Source organism: Schistocerca gregaria, unplaced genomic scaffold (genome assembly GCF_023897955.1).
Source record: "Schistocerca gregaria isolate iqSchGreg1 unplaced genomic scaffold, iqSchGreg1.2 ptg000180l, whole genome shotgun sequence".
Lineage (NCBI taxonomy): Eukaryota > Metazoa > Arthropoda > Insecta > Orthoptera > Acrididae > Schistocerca > Schistocerca gregaria.
The window spans coordinates 4,457,344-4,475,961 of NW_026061730.1; the positions used below are offsets into that span (position 1 = coordinate 4,457,344).

At 43.1% G+C, this 18,618-nt stretch overlaps 1 protein-coding gene across 1 annotated transcript in view; it reads left to right on the top strand.

Annotated features, from left to right (window-relative positions):
- Positions 1–18,618, top strand: part of LOC126302895 (uncharacterized) — a 139,067-nt gene that overhangs the window by 99,238 nt on the left and 21,211 nt on the right. Inside the window, exons 6-7 of the mRNA XM_049991750.1 lie at positions 6,892–7,067; positions 9,380–9,588. Of these exons, the coding sequence (XP_049847707.1) occupies positions 6,892–7,067; positions 9,380–9,588 (385 nt within the window). The remainder of the gene's footprint in view (positions 1–6,891; positions 7,068–9,379; positions 9,589–18,618) is intronic.

The window sequence follows — 18,618 nt, forward strand, 5'->3', positions numbered from 1 at the left end:
AAATTAGATGGACTGATAAGGTAAGGAATGAGGAGGTTCTACGCAGAATCGGAGAGGAAAGGAATATGTGGAAAACACTGATAAGGAGAAGGGACAGGATGATAGGACATCTGCTAAGACATAAGGGAATGACTTCCATGGTACTAGAGGGAGCTGTAGAGGCCAAAAACTGTAGAGGTAGACAGAGATTGGAATACGCCAAGCAAATAATTGAGGACGTAACTTGCAAGTGCTACTCTGAGATGAAGAGGTTAGCACAGGAAAGGAATTCGTGGCGGGCCACATCAAACCAGTCAGTAGATTGATGACCAAAAAAGAAAGCTTGCGAGAATGTTTAAAGGGCGACTTCTTCATTATCTTTGTGGTGCAGCTTACGCTTCGTTGCTCATACACTGCGCCTTTTCCAATTTTTTACAGACAGTTTCGATTTAAAAACACACTTTGCTTTCTAAATGAAACTTAAGTTTTCAGGTAGCTGTAGCAGTCTTAAGGTACGCGTATTCCAGATACTTCCACTCGTAGTTATTCACTAAAGCCGTGCAGAGAGGTATGCCAGGGCGTGTTGTGGCCCAGATAAGGATGCAAACTACGATTTTGACCCTACAATAAGGTAAAAAAATCTTATGAATATAAATCAAGGTAGAGTATACAGCTGGCTGTCTTACAGTCGCCCCCCCCCCCCCCCCCCCCCTCAGAAAAGTGACTCAGTATGGCCACTCTGGTATCGGCTTACCCCATGATGTCGCAACACTTCTCACTCAATTTTGGATAATGCTCTTCTCCTCAACACGACGTCGAACTCCTAATAACTGTGCACAGAAGAAGACGAAAGAGACGCACTTCATAAGTATCTATTGAAGGAGAAATGAAAGACCCTATTCGATCACTGATAAGAATAATAATAAATGTACTTAAACCTGTTGTGTTCGTTGCTGGAATACACTTCCAGAAACTCAACATCAACTGGCATGTTTGTCATTAAGGGCATATCCAGCATGAGCACTAGTGGAGGTGTATGACGTCGTCAGAGGAATGTGCTGAGAGAAGACTGACAAAAGCAAACGACAACACAACTGCAGATGCACCAGCAGCTGGTGGTTGTATCAGAACACTGATATTCTCATAGAGAACATCTATAAACAAGAGCATCTCAAAAATAACGAAAAACAGTTTAACACTGTAGAATACTCATGTATCTGCCTGTGAAAGATCGAAATCGTTCCCTAGGGATCATCATCATCGTCATCATCATATCAGCTGCTGGGTTCAGCTCCCTCAGCGAGTCATGGCTCATTGTGTCTGGAAAAGAAGAACTAGAAGCCATAGGAATCACCTATAAACAAAAACACTATAGAAAACATGTACATTTACTTTCATCCTCTGCCAAGCGGATCATGATGAATGACATCACACCATCGTCGGTAAATAATGACAACAGTGTGGCGTCATCATTGTTATCCAATGTGCGTGTGCGCTTTCCGCAGTCACCATCATCGGAACGGTTACCACAAGAGCGCTTCACTCCGACCCCAGTGCTGGCTGGCAGTCGGAGACAGAGTAAGACTCGTGTGGCCCTCCGCAGGACTGTTTACAGACCCCTTCAGCCACGTAGCGTGCGCTGATGAAGAGTTCAAGTCGCACATCATCACGCCTCTTCTCTCACCACTGACATTACTTACACATAGCGTGTTGCGACAGATTCCAACGTGTTGGTACACGTTTGATCATGCGTCTCTCAACTTGCTACTACTCTCATTACTCACAAAACATGGGTGCAAAGCAGCACAAACGGTTTTATTTCTCGGAAGAAGAAGAATTTCACATATTAAACGAGTAGGATTATGCTATGACAGAAATGCTCGAACTGGAATATGCTGGCTGCAAGCAGCTGCTGATCGGCCACGTTTTGAGTAACACATTGCAGGCACTGGGAAAATCATCTCGACAATTCTCGAAAAAGAGTATAGATGACACGCGGTAAATAAACAAAGCTGGCAAAAGAACTGCAAAAAATGAGGTCGGAAGTATCTAACTACACTACTGGCCATTAAAATTGCTACACCAAGAAGAAATGCAGATGATAAACGGGTATTCATTGGACGAACATATTATACTAGAGTTCACATGTGATTATATTTTCACGCAATTTGGGTGCATAGATACTGAGAATCAGTATCCAGAACAACCACCTCAACCACCTCTGGCCGTAATAACTGCCTTTATACGCCTGGGCATTGAGTCAAACACAGCTAGGATGGCGTGTACAGGTACAGCTGCCCATGCAGCTTCAACACGATACCATAGTTCATCAAGAGTAGTGACTAGTGCATTGTGACGAGCCAGTTGTGCGGCCACCATTGACCAGACGTTTTCAATTGGTGAGAGATCTGGAGAATGTGCTAGCCAGGGCAGCAGTCGAACATTTTATGTATCCAGAAAGGCCCATACAGGACCTTCAACATGCGGTCGTGCATTATCCTGCTGACATGTAGGGTTTCGCAGGGATCGAATGAAGGGTAGAACCACGGGTCGTAACACATCTGAAATGTAACGTCCACTGTTCAAAGTGACGTCAATGCGAACAAGAGGTGGCCGAGACGTGTAACCAATGGCACCCCATACTAATCACGCTGTGTGATACGCCAGTATGGCGACGACGAATACAGGCTTCCAATGTGCGTTCACCGCGATGTCGGCAAACACGGATGCGACCATCGTGCTGTAAACAGAACCTGGATTCATCCGAAAAACTGACGATTTGCCATTCGTGCACCCAGGTTCGTCGTTGAGTACACCATCACAGGCGCTCCTGTCTGTGATGCAGCGTCAAGGGTAGCCGCAGCCATGGTCTCCAAGTTGATAGTCTATGCTGCTGCAAACGTCGTCGAACTGTTCGTGCAGATGGTTGTTGTCTTGCAAATGGATCCATCTGTTGGCTCAGGGATCGAGACGTGGCTGCACGATCCATTACAGCCACGCGGATAAGATGCCTGTCATCTCGACTGCTGGTGATATGAGGCCGTTGGGATCCAGCAAGGCGTTCCGTATTACCCTTCTGAACCCACAGATTCCATATTCTGCTAAAAAGTCTTAGGATCTCGACCAACGCGAACAGCAATGTCGCGATACGATAAACCGCAATCGCGGTAGGCTACAATCCGACCTTTATCAAAGTCTGAAACGTGATGGTACGCATTTCTGCTCCTTACACGAGGCATCAAAACAACGTTTCACCAGGCAACGCCGGTCAGCTACTGTTTGTGTATGAGAAATCTGTTGGAAACTTTCCTCATGTCAGCACGTTGTAGGTGTCGCCACCGGTGCCAACCTTGTGTGAATGCCCTGAAAACCTAATCATTTGCATATCACAACATCTTCTTCCTGTCGGTTAAAGTACACGTCTGTAGCACGTCATGTTCGTGGTGTAGCAATTTTAATGCCAGTAGTGTGAGTACAAAATTTTTATTAAATAGACGTTTATTTACTGCGCAGCCATGGTAATAGTATTTGCACATATCTGCAACACAAGTAAACCCGTTTTTCTCTCCACCACAGTACACTTGCTTGAGATGTCGGATTGACAGACAGTTGAATGATTCCAGATTCAGAATGACAGTGTCTTGAAAATTTCCCACATTCACACCACCTTCTCACAACCTTTGATGTGCACAACGCTCTCTCTGTGATCACAATTTCAGGGTGATGTCAGCATATCCCCATTGGTCAATCCTGTAACATCGCAGCTTCTGCGATAATGGAATCGAGTCAACCACGTTACTATCTTCCAAGACGTGTCATATTTCATTGCTCTGAACAGCTGTGGCGAAGTAACGACTGTGTAGAAACTTGTCAAAACTGAGTCGATATGTGTGACAAAAGCTACATCTTCAAACATCGCTGAACATGAAGCGGCAACACTCGTTGTGGAGGCCTTGCATGTGAGCAACAATGTTCTACCAGGAGGAGGCAGCTTGGACCCTGGAACAGCAGGTCTCCAGCTGTATCTAAGGTGTTTCATACACCAACATATTGACATAACCCCAGAGAATGAAGTCGAGGGTTGTAAGATCGAGCGATCACGCTGGCCATCTGACGGGACTTACGCTTTCCAGTTAAATAATGAGGGTAGATGTTGTTCAGCTGCTTGCAAAAACATTAACATCAAAGTGGGCTGGTGTACCGACGTGTTGCCCCATACAATTCTGTGGACACGAAACTGCACATTCTCCAAGCAATGTGGCAGCATATCTCACAGAAACACCAGGTTATGTGGAAAAATTAGATGGAGAGGCAGCAAATAATGTTCTACTGGGTGATCTTGGATAATGCCCTAAAATACCTTGACAAATAATCTTTGCTGTTAGCTAACGATATGTGTGGCGTGGGGATTGTCCTCATTCCAGATCTGGTTGTTTGGCTGTTGAAAACACCATCACCGATGAATGAGGCATCATCCGAAAACAATACAAACTGTACGAAGTTTGCCTGTGCAGCGCTGTTTCCGATAATAGATTGACACAAGCAGACACAGAGTTCAAAGTCCTTTTGTCTCAGTGCTTGCACATTCCACATTTACTTATTCACTGTGCACTGAACACAGCAACACACCTTACCATGAACACGCCAAAGCTATCTGATGCAATGGACCACAGACAGCAGGGATAATGGTGTGCTTTCAGCACAGGTTAATGCGCCAGTGAGATGCTTGAGTGCTATGAGCCGGATTGTGTACAGCGTGTCTGTTTGGTGGTCAGGGGTGTACACTGTTTATCAGCTGCTAGTGTTCAACTGCACAACGGACACCCCAGATCCTTGCAAGAGTACGAAGAACTGCTGGAATCATTGCAACACATGCACTGAGTCCGACAGTCGTTGCTTGGAACAATTACTATGAGTTCCATTGTTGTTAGGAGGTGATTGCTCTGTATGTCCTAAACACAATAAATATGCCTTTTAAAGGATTGCACTGTCACATGTTTCAGTACGTCCCAAAAGGACTGGGACACCACGTATAGAGAACAAGAGTAGTTCTGTCACACTTCCTTCGACCACTACTGATGGCACCCTTGTCTGTGATGAACACTCGCCTTCCAGGAAACACACTGGGTGAAGCTAGGGTGAATAAAAAGAAAGGAAAACAGAATGGGCAAGTGCGAGAGGGACTCACACACTAAGGGTTCCGTACAAATCCCCCATCCTGGGAATCGAGAATACCAACGAGTTTTTACTGTTATCGAGAATCCGTATCGATACTGGCGAGATATTGGTCCCAGGAAAACCAAGTTCGGTTCAGAAGATCCACATTAGCTCCTCAGCCTACAAAAACAAACAAGAATAAGCGAGCAGGGGACTTCAGTTTATGTATGTAAGGAGAGAAGATTTAATAGAACATTTCTGTTTACCTACTAAAAAATGACTACAACACACATTTTATGTTTGGATGCAGTAATGTTCGTATGTTATGGTTAGATCAGATGATGAATGCAATGTATGTCCAAATCGCAAAAGACGTTTTTATGTGATATAATTACAACTTAACAAGTTTCAGATTTTTTCTTCATTCTTCCCTTCGCTTGTAGCAGAAAACTTAGTTTTTGAAAAATCTCATGATTCTAAGTCAATGAAGAGCACCCTATAGGTTTCAATGAGTGAGTTTTCGAGTATCAAAATATGTAACGTAAATGGCCATATCTTTTGATTGCATTGACTTAGAAGCTTACAAGTTGTACAACGCCAAAGGGAGCATAGGATTGGGACATGTGACATAAATTTGAATTTCGTACCCGAAACTGGCCCAGGAAAAATGATCTTGACACTCCGACAGGCAAATAGACAGAGTGATAAGAACATGAAAAAGAAGTACTTTTTCGTGATATATAATTAGAGATTAATAATTTTAGGATTCTTTTCCTTTACTTACACTGTGAAACCTTGCTTCTTGCCACATTTCACAATTCTAGATCAACGAAACGCACCTTACAGGGTTTGACGAGTGAGTTATCCAGTATTAATAAATGTGACTCAAATGGCCGCATCTATAAGGGTTCCATTTCTACAGACTGAGACATGGAACCCTAATTATTCCACAGTATTCTCTTTCCATCCACCGGACTTATTTCGAGACATCTTCTGGGACAGGCTCATTTTTTCCCCTCTGAAACTTGCAAAGTTAATAAACCGTGCTACATTCCTTCAAATCTGCAATATTCGAGAAGTGTTCAGATATAGACCGCATCGGGTTAGATGACGAGCAAGAAACTGAAAACTTTTGGCAAAACCTAGCAGCCAGGCAATGGACAAACGCTACAAAATTTTGAGTGAAACTGACATTTCATGTGTGCACAATTAATTCAGACAATTTTTCTGATATGGAGCGGCTGATGCCTATAACTGCGTTTGTAAAGGGTCGCAAAGTGTGTTCAGGTTTCTCACTGCGTTGATAACGAGTAAGATTTTTAAGGATTTGTCAACAATCTGATCATTCTATTTTCGAAAATCGTTCCAATGTTTGAATTGAATCTCATCAGAGTCCCAGCTACGCCATGTCGCTCTACACGTAGGAACTCGACGCTGCTGGCAGCCTCAGAACGTTTCAGTCGGACTTGCCGTCACAAGAGTATGCTTTCATACATTCAGACGTTTGTAATGTCAACTACCAAGAAATATCTCCAGCTCTCTTAGTTTCACAAATGTGTGTATTTAATGAAACACCACGAGGCATCTGCTGTGCATTAATGTTTTAGTACCTGTACAAAATTGAATGTACTACATTCTTGCACTGGCAGTAATTTTCAGTGTTGTTTACTAGCGGTACATGTAACTGTAAATTAAGACAGGCTGCTACTCGTGAATGTCATGCAAGTAATTTGAACTATTTTCTGTGTGTCTCAGGGTAGCCACACGAGTGGTCAGCAACTCCATGGTTGGACCAAGGACGTGGAACGTGTGAAAGACATGCTGCACACGAAATTAACCGGATTGGTACACGACGCACAATACGTCAGCAAACAGGTAGAGCACTACGAGATGGAAGAAGACAAGGACAGGCCGGGACGCTTGATATTCAGGTTTGAACCAGTGTACACTCAAATCTTTGTTGTATTCACTTTATTAGAGTTTATTTCACTTTCAACCATGGAAGTATTCATTACTGATATAGAAAATACTGGGATCATTTAATTCAGAATGGAAGGAGATGGTGACGGAAACTCGTCATTTACAGTTTTCTGATTGTTTAGACTTCAATTTCTTTATTCGTATTTTGTCTAAAAATGTTCCAAGTATTAAGCAGCAGACGAGCGGAGAAAACCAACACAATGAACGGTGTTACTGATTTGACTAGAGATAGTATTGACGGTTGCAAATACATCGGAAGTTTTCAAAATTCGTGGAAATAGTGATGTGGAACCTGAAACGAAAACTGAGCGTGTCCGCACATTATGTGGGACGAAGAAAAAAGTCATCTCCAAGACAAATTACGCTAATACCGTGTAGTAGTGGCTCTAGCCCACATATTGGCATCCACTCGGCGAGGCTACAATTCCTGTTCATCTCAATATACGAAGGAAAAATGTAAGCAGTGGTGAGGGAAGACGGGAAGACGCCAGAAGAGGGGAGAAAGCGCATATATTTTGTACTGTGGTCGGTGTCTTTAAATCAGTTCGTAGGACAGAGAGTAAATACTGGAAGTTGCGAGCGAGAGGGAAGCGAAGTTGTCTCTCGAGTGGTTGACATGTGGGGCTGTGGAAGGGAGTGGTGTAGGAAATATGCTGGCAGTATGGAGAGAGACGAGGTGGCTCCCTATGTGGGAATGGGTGACCTCCCAGTAGGTTTTGTGGCGGTGTTCTCCGATTCCTTTAGGTGGCTTATTGTGGCGTAGTTATGGAGGTGGAAAACGTGGATAAGGATGAACAATTAAAATCTGTCGTGATTGCGATCAATTGTCGGGTGTCCATTGTGCAGTCGAACAGTGGCAGCTGATAAACAGTGTACACTCCTGACCACCAAACAGACCTACTGTACACAATTACCGTTACACCCGAAGAGGTTGGTACTAGAGTCACTTTCGAGAATTATGTGTCTGGGAAGTGGACTAGGTCTTTTGAAACGAAGGTGATCAACTGACATCCCCAGTTAAGTTCATCATGGTAACTGATGTGTTATACGGGTGGGGAGAGGCAGTGGTCATTGTGAGCAAAGAACTTGTGTGGTGTAGGGTGGCTTGAACAGAGAAAGGCAGTAGCTGAGGTGTCTGTTAGGGTGGTAAAATACATACTACTGATAAAGTGTTATGCAGGATGATTGAACATGATTTGCAGCCAACTGGGGCTGTTTTTGAGGAACCCTATTGTTACTCCACATTGGTTATGGTGTGGAGATTTTTGGTTCGCTACTCCACGTCTGTCATCAGCATTGTGAGTGGGTTACTGATTCACTGTACATGGAGACCTGCAGATAGTGGGATGTGATAAAAGTGCAGATATTATGTCAGGCAGTGAGCACGAACGTACGAGTGGTTGGGGAGGTTGATTGAAAAGTGTAGATGAGTATATTGTAAGACAGGGTTGTACTACACGAGGAAAGCTGTAATTCAGGTTGCACAGTACTTGAGGAGTTCGCATGGGGGGTTTTAGGCTAGGCAGTAGTTTGAGCTACTCTCTTGAACACTCGTCAGTTGGTACAGATATAGGGAAATCAGACCGCTTTCAGAGTAAAGACAGCTCTACTGCAAAAACTGTATCATTAAAGTGTAACTTCGTAGAAAAGTTCCCGAATTTACTGCCATCCAGGAAAGCTCTCACGCTCAAATTATTCTTGGAACCGAGAGCTGGCTGAAATCTGAAGTGAAAAACTCTGAGATATTTAGCGAGTCGTGGAATGTGTGTTGGAGTCACAGATTAGAAGCCACAGGAGGCGAAGTGTTCATTGCAGTAGACAAAAACTTTGTCCATATTGAGGTCCAAGTTGAGTGTGTCAGTGAAGTCATCTAGTCGCTTATTACATCTATAGGTGAAACCAAGTTAACTGTTGATTGTTTTTACTAGCCACACCTGGCCGAGCGGTTCTAGGCGCTACAGTCTGGAATCGCGCGACCGCTACTGTCGCAGGTTCGAATCCTGCCTCGGGCATGGATGTGTGTTATGGCCTTAGATTAGTTAGGTTTAAGTAGTTCTAGGGGACTGATGACCTCAGATGTTAGGTCCCACAGCGCTCAGAGCCATTTGAACCATTTGAGTGCCAGTCTGGCACACAGTTTTAATCTGCCAGGAAGTATTAAGTCCACTGCTGAGTGGAAATCCAGTCTGGATACTTTTACATTCTTGCATAAACCATACATGCTTGGTTTTTAACTTTCAACCTAGCGTATTGTGTGTTACAGGCGACCGCTGTTGAGTGAACGCCTACTGCGCTATCAGCCGTGGAACCTCTCCTTTCCCGACGACTTCAGTGCGCTGTGCGAGGAGCGGCAGCCACAGGCGTCGCAGATGTTCAGCCTCGCTGCCTCACTGTACGCCGCCTATCGCGTCTACTGGTACGCTGCAACTGAGTACATCGATTTATTATACGAAGATGAATTCAAGACTGTAGGTAAGTTTAATACCGGGACCTGTCCATTTCACAGTTATGCGCTGAAGACTTTCCAATTATTTGATGAATGAGGTTCAAATGCCCTTCTGAATATCTAGTTTTAGATCTTACGTGATTATACTTGCTACGCAAGATAATCACTGGTGCTCTTTCAAAAGTCAGTTTTTCAACTGCTTGGTAACTCTCCATCTAGACCCGTTAAAACCTAACAACCCTATTTAGATGTATTATTGACTTATTATACAGGGAGTAAGAAAGACTACATACACAAAATTTTCGAATGTTTAAAGAAGATTAAAAAAAACTATTTATATGTGACACAAATTTCACAGGTGCATCCTCTACCTGCTAGTGGTCCGTGAAGGTTCCTACACTAGTGATGTACAGAGACTGTGTGATGTTTTAGAGACATTACTCAAGTGCCAGCTGGGTGCTAATGACTGCATAACACACTAGAAAAAAGTGGGTGTTCCATAAAAAATGGTTGTAGCCTCAGCCTAACAGGCAACCGGCTCACCTGGGGTGTCTGTCAGTTCTTGTACTCCGAACAACTCGTCTCCCTCCCGTAGGAGCCCCGCAACATCTCTAAAAGAATGCCCATCCAACAGCACTTTGAACACCGTCTCTGAACATCAGTGAAGGTAAGACCTTCATACATCTGGGACATTTGCTTCATATACAAAAGTGTCCCTTTTTATCTTCTATAAACACTAAAATTCTGTACATGTAGTTTTTTTCAGACCCAGTCTAAGGCTTGTTTTAAAAATGGCGATTGGAATCTGTAACATAATTGCTACAGACAAACAAATTTTTTGTCAATACTGTAACCAATGTAGTGTTCTAAATTTATCATGTATTATAATGGTATGATACTGTTCGTATTTACTAATTTTCTTGGATAAATAATATTTCGACTTATAATTGAACAGTTAATTGGACAAGACGTAGTGTTAATATTATTCTTACATATGTTAATACTAGGTCTGAGAAAAATCCGTACGAATGTGTAATCGTGATGGAGAGTAGTTTTACAAAGTTCTTCTTAAAGCGCTGCACACCAGCAAGATAGTAGGACGTGAGTCGCAGGACTGTACGCTACAGTGGGCAGTGACGGGGGAAGGGGGAGGGAGGGGGGTCGGCGCTGTGGTCGCACTCGCAGCGATGGATGGGGGGGGGGGGAGGAGGGGGGGGAGTGCAGTGCATGCTGCTGACTGCTCGCCTGCCTGGGGGAGGGGCGGGGGAGCGGATGGGCGAAATCAGTCGGGTGGAGGTGGAGGTGTGAGGAGGCAGGGGTTGGCACACACTCAACGAATCTGTTTCCTCAATCCAACAATTTCCTGATGTGCCCTCCCTGAACTGGTCCCACTACAATGATAAGATCTGAATTGTAAACTTGGTCACTCATCTAGTTCACAAAGGCTGAAACATATACACAGGCTGGTCTATTGATCCTCACCAGGCCAAATATCTCACGAAATAAGCGTCAAACGAAAAAACTACAAAAAACGAAACTTGTCTAGCTTGAAGGGGGAAACCAGATGGCGTTATGGTTGGCCCGCTATATGGCGCTGCCATAGGTCAAATGGATATCAACTGCTTTTTTTAAAAATAGGAACCCCCATTTTTTATAACACATTCGTGTAGTACGTCAAGAAATATGAATGTTTTAGTTGGACAACGTTTTTCGCTTTGTGATAGATGCTGCTGTAATAGTCACAAACATATGGCTCACAATTTTAGACGAACAGTTCGTAACAGGTACGTTTTTTAAATTAAAACACAGAATGTAGGTACGTTTGAACATTTTATTTCGGTTTTTCCAATATGATAATCTGAACTTATCATTTCCAGGAACACATGCTGTTACAGTGTGATTACCTGTAAATACCACATTAATGCAATAAATGATGTCCATCAACCTCAATGCGTTTGGCAATACATGTAACGACATTCCTCTCAACAGCGAGTAGTTCGCCTTCTATAATGTTTGCACATGCACTGACAATGTACTGACGCCTGCTGTCAGGCATTTTCAGTGGATCACGATGGCAGATATCCTTCAACTTTCCCCACAGAATGAAATCCAGGGACGTCAGATCCAGTGAACGTGCAGGCCGTGGTATGGTACTTCAACGACCAATCCACCTGTCATGAAATATGCTATTCCATACCGCTTGAACCACACGTGAGCTATGTGCCGGACATCCATCATGTTGGAAGTACATCGTCAATCTGTCATGCAGTGAAACATCTTGTAGTAACATCGGTAGAACATTAAGTAGGAAATCTGCATACGTTGCACCATTTAATTGCCACCGATAAAATGGGGGCCAATTATCCTTCTTCCCATAATGCCGCAACATACATTAACCCACCAAATGCAAAGCATTATTCGCTACACTAAACATACCATCCTTGTCCCAACAACTCCATGCATTGTATCCCCACCATCAAAAATATCGAGTTCAGAACCACGGTTTTCCACACCATCAGTCGAACTCACTGTCATCATCCCAACAGTTAATTGTGTCACATCCCTAACATGAAAGACATTCAGTTTAGAATCACTATTCTCTACAACATTCAGTCTCTTTGAACGTCCACATATAGTCCAACAAATAATGATAACATCCCCATTCACCTTTCATTTTAACATACAAGTCACCTACTCCAAAAACGAATCCTACTTTATCTTCAGCCGCCCCAAAACATCAGCTGAAAACCTATACCTAACCTTATTTCGCCACATAACACATCACGACAAAGCAGTAGCGTACCATCCCACTCATATGTCTGTACCGTCAGCTCCAGCAAGATCATCACTCACATGTTATCTTAATACTACAACTATATATACCTTAATGAAAATTGTTAGAATCACACAACACAATCCCATTGTCACTCTACACTCTAAAAAGCACAGGTAATTGCTACAACATACCATCAAATGATGTTGCGAATGGGTGCTTGTGAGATATCTTGATATCAGGCTCTCATTCTACAGACCAAAAAATCCCTGGGATTGGTGACACACATGAAGAAAACCACTACCACATTTTGCATAATATGAACAATGCATTGAAAAGGATTCATTCTGTTCATTATCCTCTCCTCCATAACAACCACATGTTGCGAAACAACCTCAACAACCCAGACCCAGTGCCTCTTATCTTAAATATATCTTCATTGATCCTCATTGTTCCTAATGACGGTTCGACAATTCGGTACATACTGTGTCGCTCAATTACGACGACCACATCTTTTGCTCGCAGTTTAAAGTACCTGTCCACAACGCCGCAAAGCGAATTTAATATAGCATTTACAACACAAGAATAAAACGACACATTCCAGAAAATGCTGATGAGACGCTGCTCATAACTTCATTACTTTCAACCATCGTAAAAGAACGCTTCTTTCCTACTAGCTCTATTAAAGTTGTGTCTTGTCATTCTGTATGCAAGTTTCTATCCGTATGACTTAAGGGTAGCGTTTCTGAATACTAATCAAATCGTCCTGGGATACAAATTCAAACATTTCTAATGCTTAACTTTAGAAAATAATCATCAGTAAATCAGTAACGGTGCAGGGGCGGACAGGGTTTCAGGACGCTCTTTTGCCCTTGGCATGGGTAACTGCTCCTAAAAGCCTAAGGGTCAGCAGTTTTCAAAGGCAGAAGGTAATGGGAACCACTGATCTGTATCCACAGGGCATGTGGCCTGTAATTGAAAAGTGTTCTGATGACCCCTCCATTGGCAAAATATTCCAGACTAGTCCCCCATTCGGAACTGTGGGAGGAAATAGACAAGGTTCAGGTGTCCCAATGAATTATGTTTCCTGTATAGCTCCGTGTCCTACACATCACGCTTCTTTTGTCACTGTAAATCTTACTCAACAGCATATCTTCATCTGCTTCAATAACTTCACCTCATGGTGTAGTCTCTGCTACATCAAAATCAATTATGTTAAAGACCTAAGGAATTATTACAATAAATACCACCAATCATTTCTATCTCCTTAACTTCCACCATGGGACACATAAGCATGTTTGTGTGGTGGCACTCGCATCGGAGGTAAGACGGTTCCAATCCAGATGATGGAAGAAATTTCCGTCCCTAGTATTTCATCTACATCTACGTGACTACTCTGCTGTTCACAATAAAGAGCCGGACAGAGGGTTCAATGAACCATCTTCAAGCTGCCTCTCTACTGTTCCATTCTCGAACGGCACGTGGGAAAAGTGAGTACTTAAATTTTTCTGTGCGAGTCCTGATTCCTCTTATTTTGTCGTGGTGATCATTTATCCCTATACAGATGGGTGCCATCAAGGTGTTTCCGTAATCGGAGAAAAAAACTGATGATTGAAATTTCGTGAGGAAATCCCGTCGCAACGAAAAACGCCTTTGCTTTAATGATGGCCACTCCAAATCACGTATCGTTTCTGTGACACTATCTCTCCTGTTTCGCGATGATAGAAAACGAGATGTCCTTCTTTGAACTTTTTCCATGTCATCCCTCAGTCCCACCTGCTGCGGATCCCACACCGCACAGCAATACTCCAGAATAGGGCGGACAAGCATGGTGTAAGCAGTCTCTTTAGTAGACCTGTTACACCCTCTAAGTGTTATGCCAATGAATCGCTGTCTTTGGTTGGCTCTACTCACAATATTATCTATGTGATAGTTCCAATTTAGGTTATTTGTAATTGTAATCCCTAGGTATTTAGCTGAATTTACAGCCTTCAGATTTGTATGAGTTATCGCGTAATCGAAATTTAACTGATTTCTTTTAGTACTCCACTCTTTTCTTTATTCAGGGTCAATTGCCACTTTTCGCACTATACAGATATTTTATCTAATTCGTTTTGCAAGTTGTTTTGATCATCTGATAACTTTACAAGTTGGTAAATGACAGCACCATCTGCAAACAGTCTAAGATGGCTACTTAGATTGTCTCCTAAGTCGTTAATATAGATCAGGAACAACAGAGGGCCTATAACCCTTCCTTGGGGATGTTACTTCTGTTTTACTCGATGACTTTCCGTCTTTTACAACGAACTGTGACCTTTCTGACAGTCGCACAACTGAGGCCATACTCCGTAGGCACGCAGTTTGGTTAGAAAACGCTTGTGAGGAACGGTGTCGAAATCCTTCTCGAAATCTAAAAATATGGAATTGATTTGACATCCCATGTCGATAGCATTCATTATTTCAGGAGTATAAAGAGCTAGATGTGTTTCACAAGAGCAAATTTTCTGTATCTGTGCTATGTTTCAATAAATCGTTTTCTTCGAGTTACTTCATAATGTTCGAATACAGTATATTTTACAAAACCCTACTGCAAATCAACGTTAGTGATATAGGTCTGTAATTCAGCGAATTACTCCTACTTCCCTTTTTGGATATTGATGTGACTTGAGCAATTTTCCAGTCTTTTAGGTACTGATCTTTCTGTGAGTGAGTGGTTGTATATAATTGCTAAATATGAAGCTATTTTATCAGCATACTCTGAGAGGAACTTGACTGGTATACAATCTGGATCGGAGGCCTTGCCTTTATTAAGTGATTTATGCTGCTTTGTTATACCGAGTATATCTATTTCTATGTTTCTCATCTTAGCAATTGTTCTTGATTGGAATTCAGGAATATTTACTTCGTCTTCTTTGGTGAAAGAGTTTCAGAAAACCGTGTTTATTAACTCTGCTTTAGTGGCACTGTCATCAGTGACTTCACCGTTGTTATCGCGCAGTGAAGGTACTGATTACGTCTTACCATTGGTGTGCTTTATGTATGACCAGAAACTCTATGGGTTTTCTGCCAGATTTCGAGACAGAATTTCGTTGTGAAAATTATTAAATGCATCTCGCACTGAAGTACGCGCTATATTTCAAACTTCGGTAAAACGTTGCCAGTCTTGAAGATTCTGCGTTCTTTTAAATTTAGCATCCTTTTTTCGTTACTTCTGAAACAACGATCAAACCCGTATTGTGAACCATGGAGGATCAGTACCATCACTTATTAAATATGTGGTTTATATCTCTCAATTCCTGTCGATGCTACCACTCTGAAAACATTCCATGACTTTTCTACACTTACATGATCAGATGTGAAGGAGTGAAGACTGTCTCTTAAAAATGCGTTAAGACCATTTTTATAAGCTTTTTCAAACAGATATACTTTGCGTTTCTTTTTGATGGTTGTAGGTGTTGCGAAAAGGCCAAGTATGTTGTCGCAACCATTTACGCTTCGAGTGCGCTCATGAACTAATTTCTCAAAATAATTTTCTGAGAATGCATTCAGTGCACTTTCGGATGACATTTTATGCCGGCTTTAATCGTATAATTTTTCCAGCATATCGAGGATAGATTGAAGTCACCACAGACTATAACTGTATGAGTGGAGTACTTATTTGAAATGAGACTCAAGTTTTCTTTGAACTGTTCAGCAACTATATCTTCTGAGTAGGGGGGTCGGTAAAACGATCCAATTAATAGTTTAATCTGATTGTCAAGTAAACCTCTACCCATACTATTTCATATGAGCTATCTATTTCAATTGCGCTACAAGGCCAACTACCTCTGACAGCAATAAATAATCCACCACCAACTGTCTTTAATCTATCTTTGCTAAACACTGTTAGATCATTTGAAAAAATTCGACTGAACTTATTTCCGGCTTTAGCCACCTCTCTGTACCTAAAACTATTTGAGCTTCAGTTCTTTTATTAGGGCTTGGATCTGTGGTCCTTTCCCCAACACAGCTACGACAATTTACAACTACAATTCCAATCGTTTCTACACCTACCTTACTGAGTTTTACCTTCTCGCTTTTAGACAGACGACCCTTCTGTGGTTTCCTCAGACATTCTAACCTAAGAAACCGCCCAGTCTCTTCCACATAGCCCCCGCTACCCGTGTAGCCACCTACTGTGTGTAGTGAACTCCTGACCTATGAACCGGACCCGGAAACCCACCACCCAATGACGCAAGTCAAGGAATCTGCAGCCTACAGAGTCACAGAACCGCTTGAGCCTCTGACTCAGCCCCTCCACTCGGCTCTGTACCAAAGGACCACAGTCGGTTCTATCGACGATGCTGCAGATGGTGAACTCCGCCTTAATCTTGGAAGCAAAGACTGCCAGTCTTTACCATATCAGCTAGCTGCCCGAAACCAGAGAGAATCTGCTCCACTCCAAAGCGACACACGTCATTGCTACCAACATGAGCCACCACCTGCAGTTGGCAGCACCCTGTACTCTTCATGGCATCTTGAAGCACCCTTTCTACATCCGAAATGAATCCCCCCGAACTGCACACAAAGTGCACACTGGCTTCCTTCCCCTCCTTAGCAGCCATGTTCCTAAGGGGTGCCATTACGCGCCTAACGTTGGAGCCGCCAACTACCAGCAAACCCACCCTCTGTGAATGCCCAGACATCGTCAGCCACAGATAACATCCGAAATCTGCACTTCAGACGAACCAGGGATCTCTAAGATAGGCCCCTCAGAATGTTTTTCGCTGCCTGCCAGACTTGGAATTGATCTTCCACTCGACCATGGGTGAGGGGCAACCTCAGTGCAGGCAGTACCCAGAGTGGTCACAGCAGTGGACTGATCGGAGGACATGTGAGACATGCTCAACGTCCCTCGCATCCCGAGCTCAGTCCCCCACAGTGGCGCTCCTTGCCAGCAGCCTCAAGCTGTGTGACGGAAGCCAACACACAGCCTGGAGCTATGAGAAAAGGGTCGCCAACTCAGCTCGCATCTGTACACAACAATCACAGTTCATATCCATTACTGCAGTCACTCCTGTTTGAAGCTCGGTGTACTCGCCTTATTAGCAGCGGGAAATCGAAGTGCTCTCTCACTGATTGTCTAACTGACACTCAGTTGTTCTAACCAAACAAACAAAAGCCTGTACGATACGAGGGTCGATAGCAACGGCGGTACTGTATACTACACTGTTATTGAAATAAAATGCTGTAAGCACTGGAACACACAAGAAATTACAAAAAATAAACTATTAACTACACAGATAACTGAAAATAAGTCACTCCTGTTTGAAGCTCGTAAAAAATATGTAACAAGCGGATGGTGCACTTGCCTTATTAGTAGCAGGAACTCAGGGTGCTCTCTCGCTGTGTCTGTCTAACACCAGTAATGGGAGGGGGGATGCAAGCATAAAGTTTCTCATCACCGGGCCTTGCGTCAGTGTTCTACATTAAATTACCTCTCCTCAGTGTATCATGGCATGTGGGCCTGAGACATTGTTGAAGGTGACACCTGTGGTATCCACCATAATCGCCTGCATCTAATCGTCAATCGATCATCATAGAGATGCTGTACGCCTAAGCACCATCACCAGGCACCAGTGAGAAAGAAACAGTAATCCACTCCTCCTGTACTTTTGAGGCATCACACACGACAAGTTTTTCCAGCTCTGCCAGCGCCTGGTACGAGTTCTGTCAGAGACCAGCCTGAATTCTGTCTATGAGAGTATCAACAGTTCCATGATGACAGCAGAGAAGTGACAAAGTTCAACTTCTGCCTTCAGAGTGCAGTGTTGGTGTAACGTCACTCAGTCAAGCCTAGACCAAGCAAGCATGTACAGAGAGTCGAGGGCCAACAATAGACACATACTTGTCCCAGCTGCAGTAAGCGTGGAGTGTTCATCATCTGCAGACTGGCGCTGTAATGCCGCTCAGTGTTTTTGCAGCTGCTGAGTATTTGAACCCCAAGTAATACCATACATGCTCATACAGCCACAACCAAAAGGAGATAAAGATAAGTGTATGGCTTTCGAAACCATAAGGAGTTCTGTTCATTGACTTTTTCATTTATTTGCTTGTAAATGTATTAAAAGCATACACAACAACAACATGCGTATCAGATGTGGATATTAAGCTATTAACGCATCCACACCTATACTAAGCAGATAAATTGGAGTCACAGTTCTCTCACAATACAAGAACAGTACCCAATTACGTGGAGGAAGATAAGCATTTACAGTAAGGTGGCGGACCTGCTGCTCCAGTT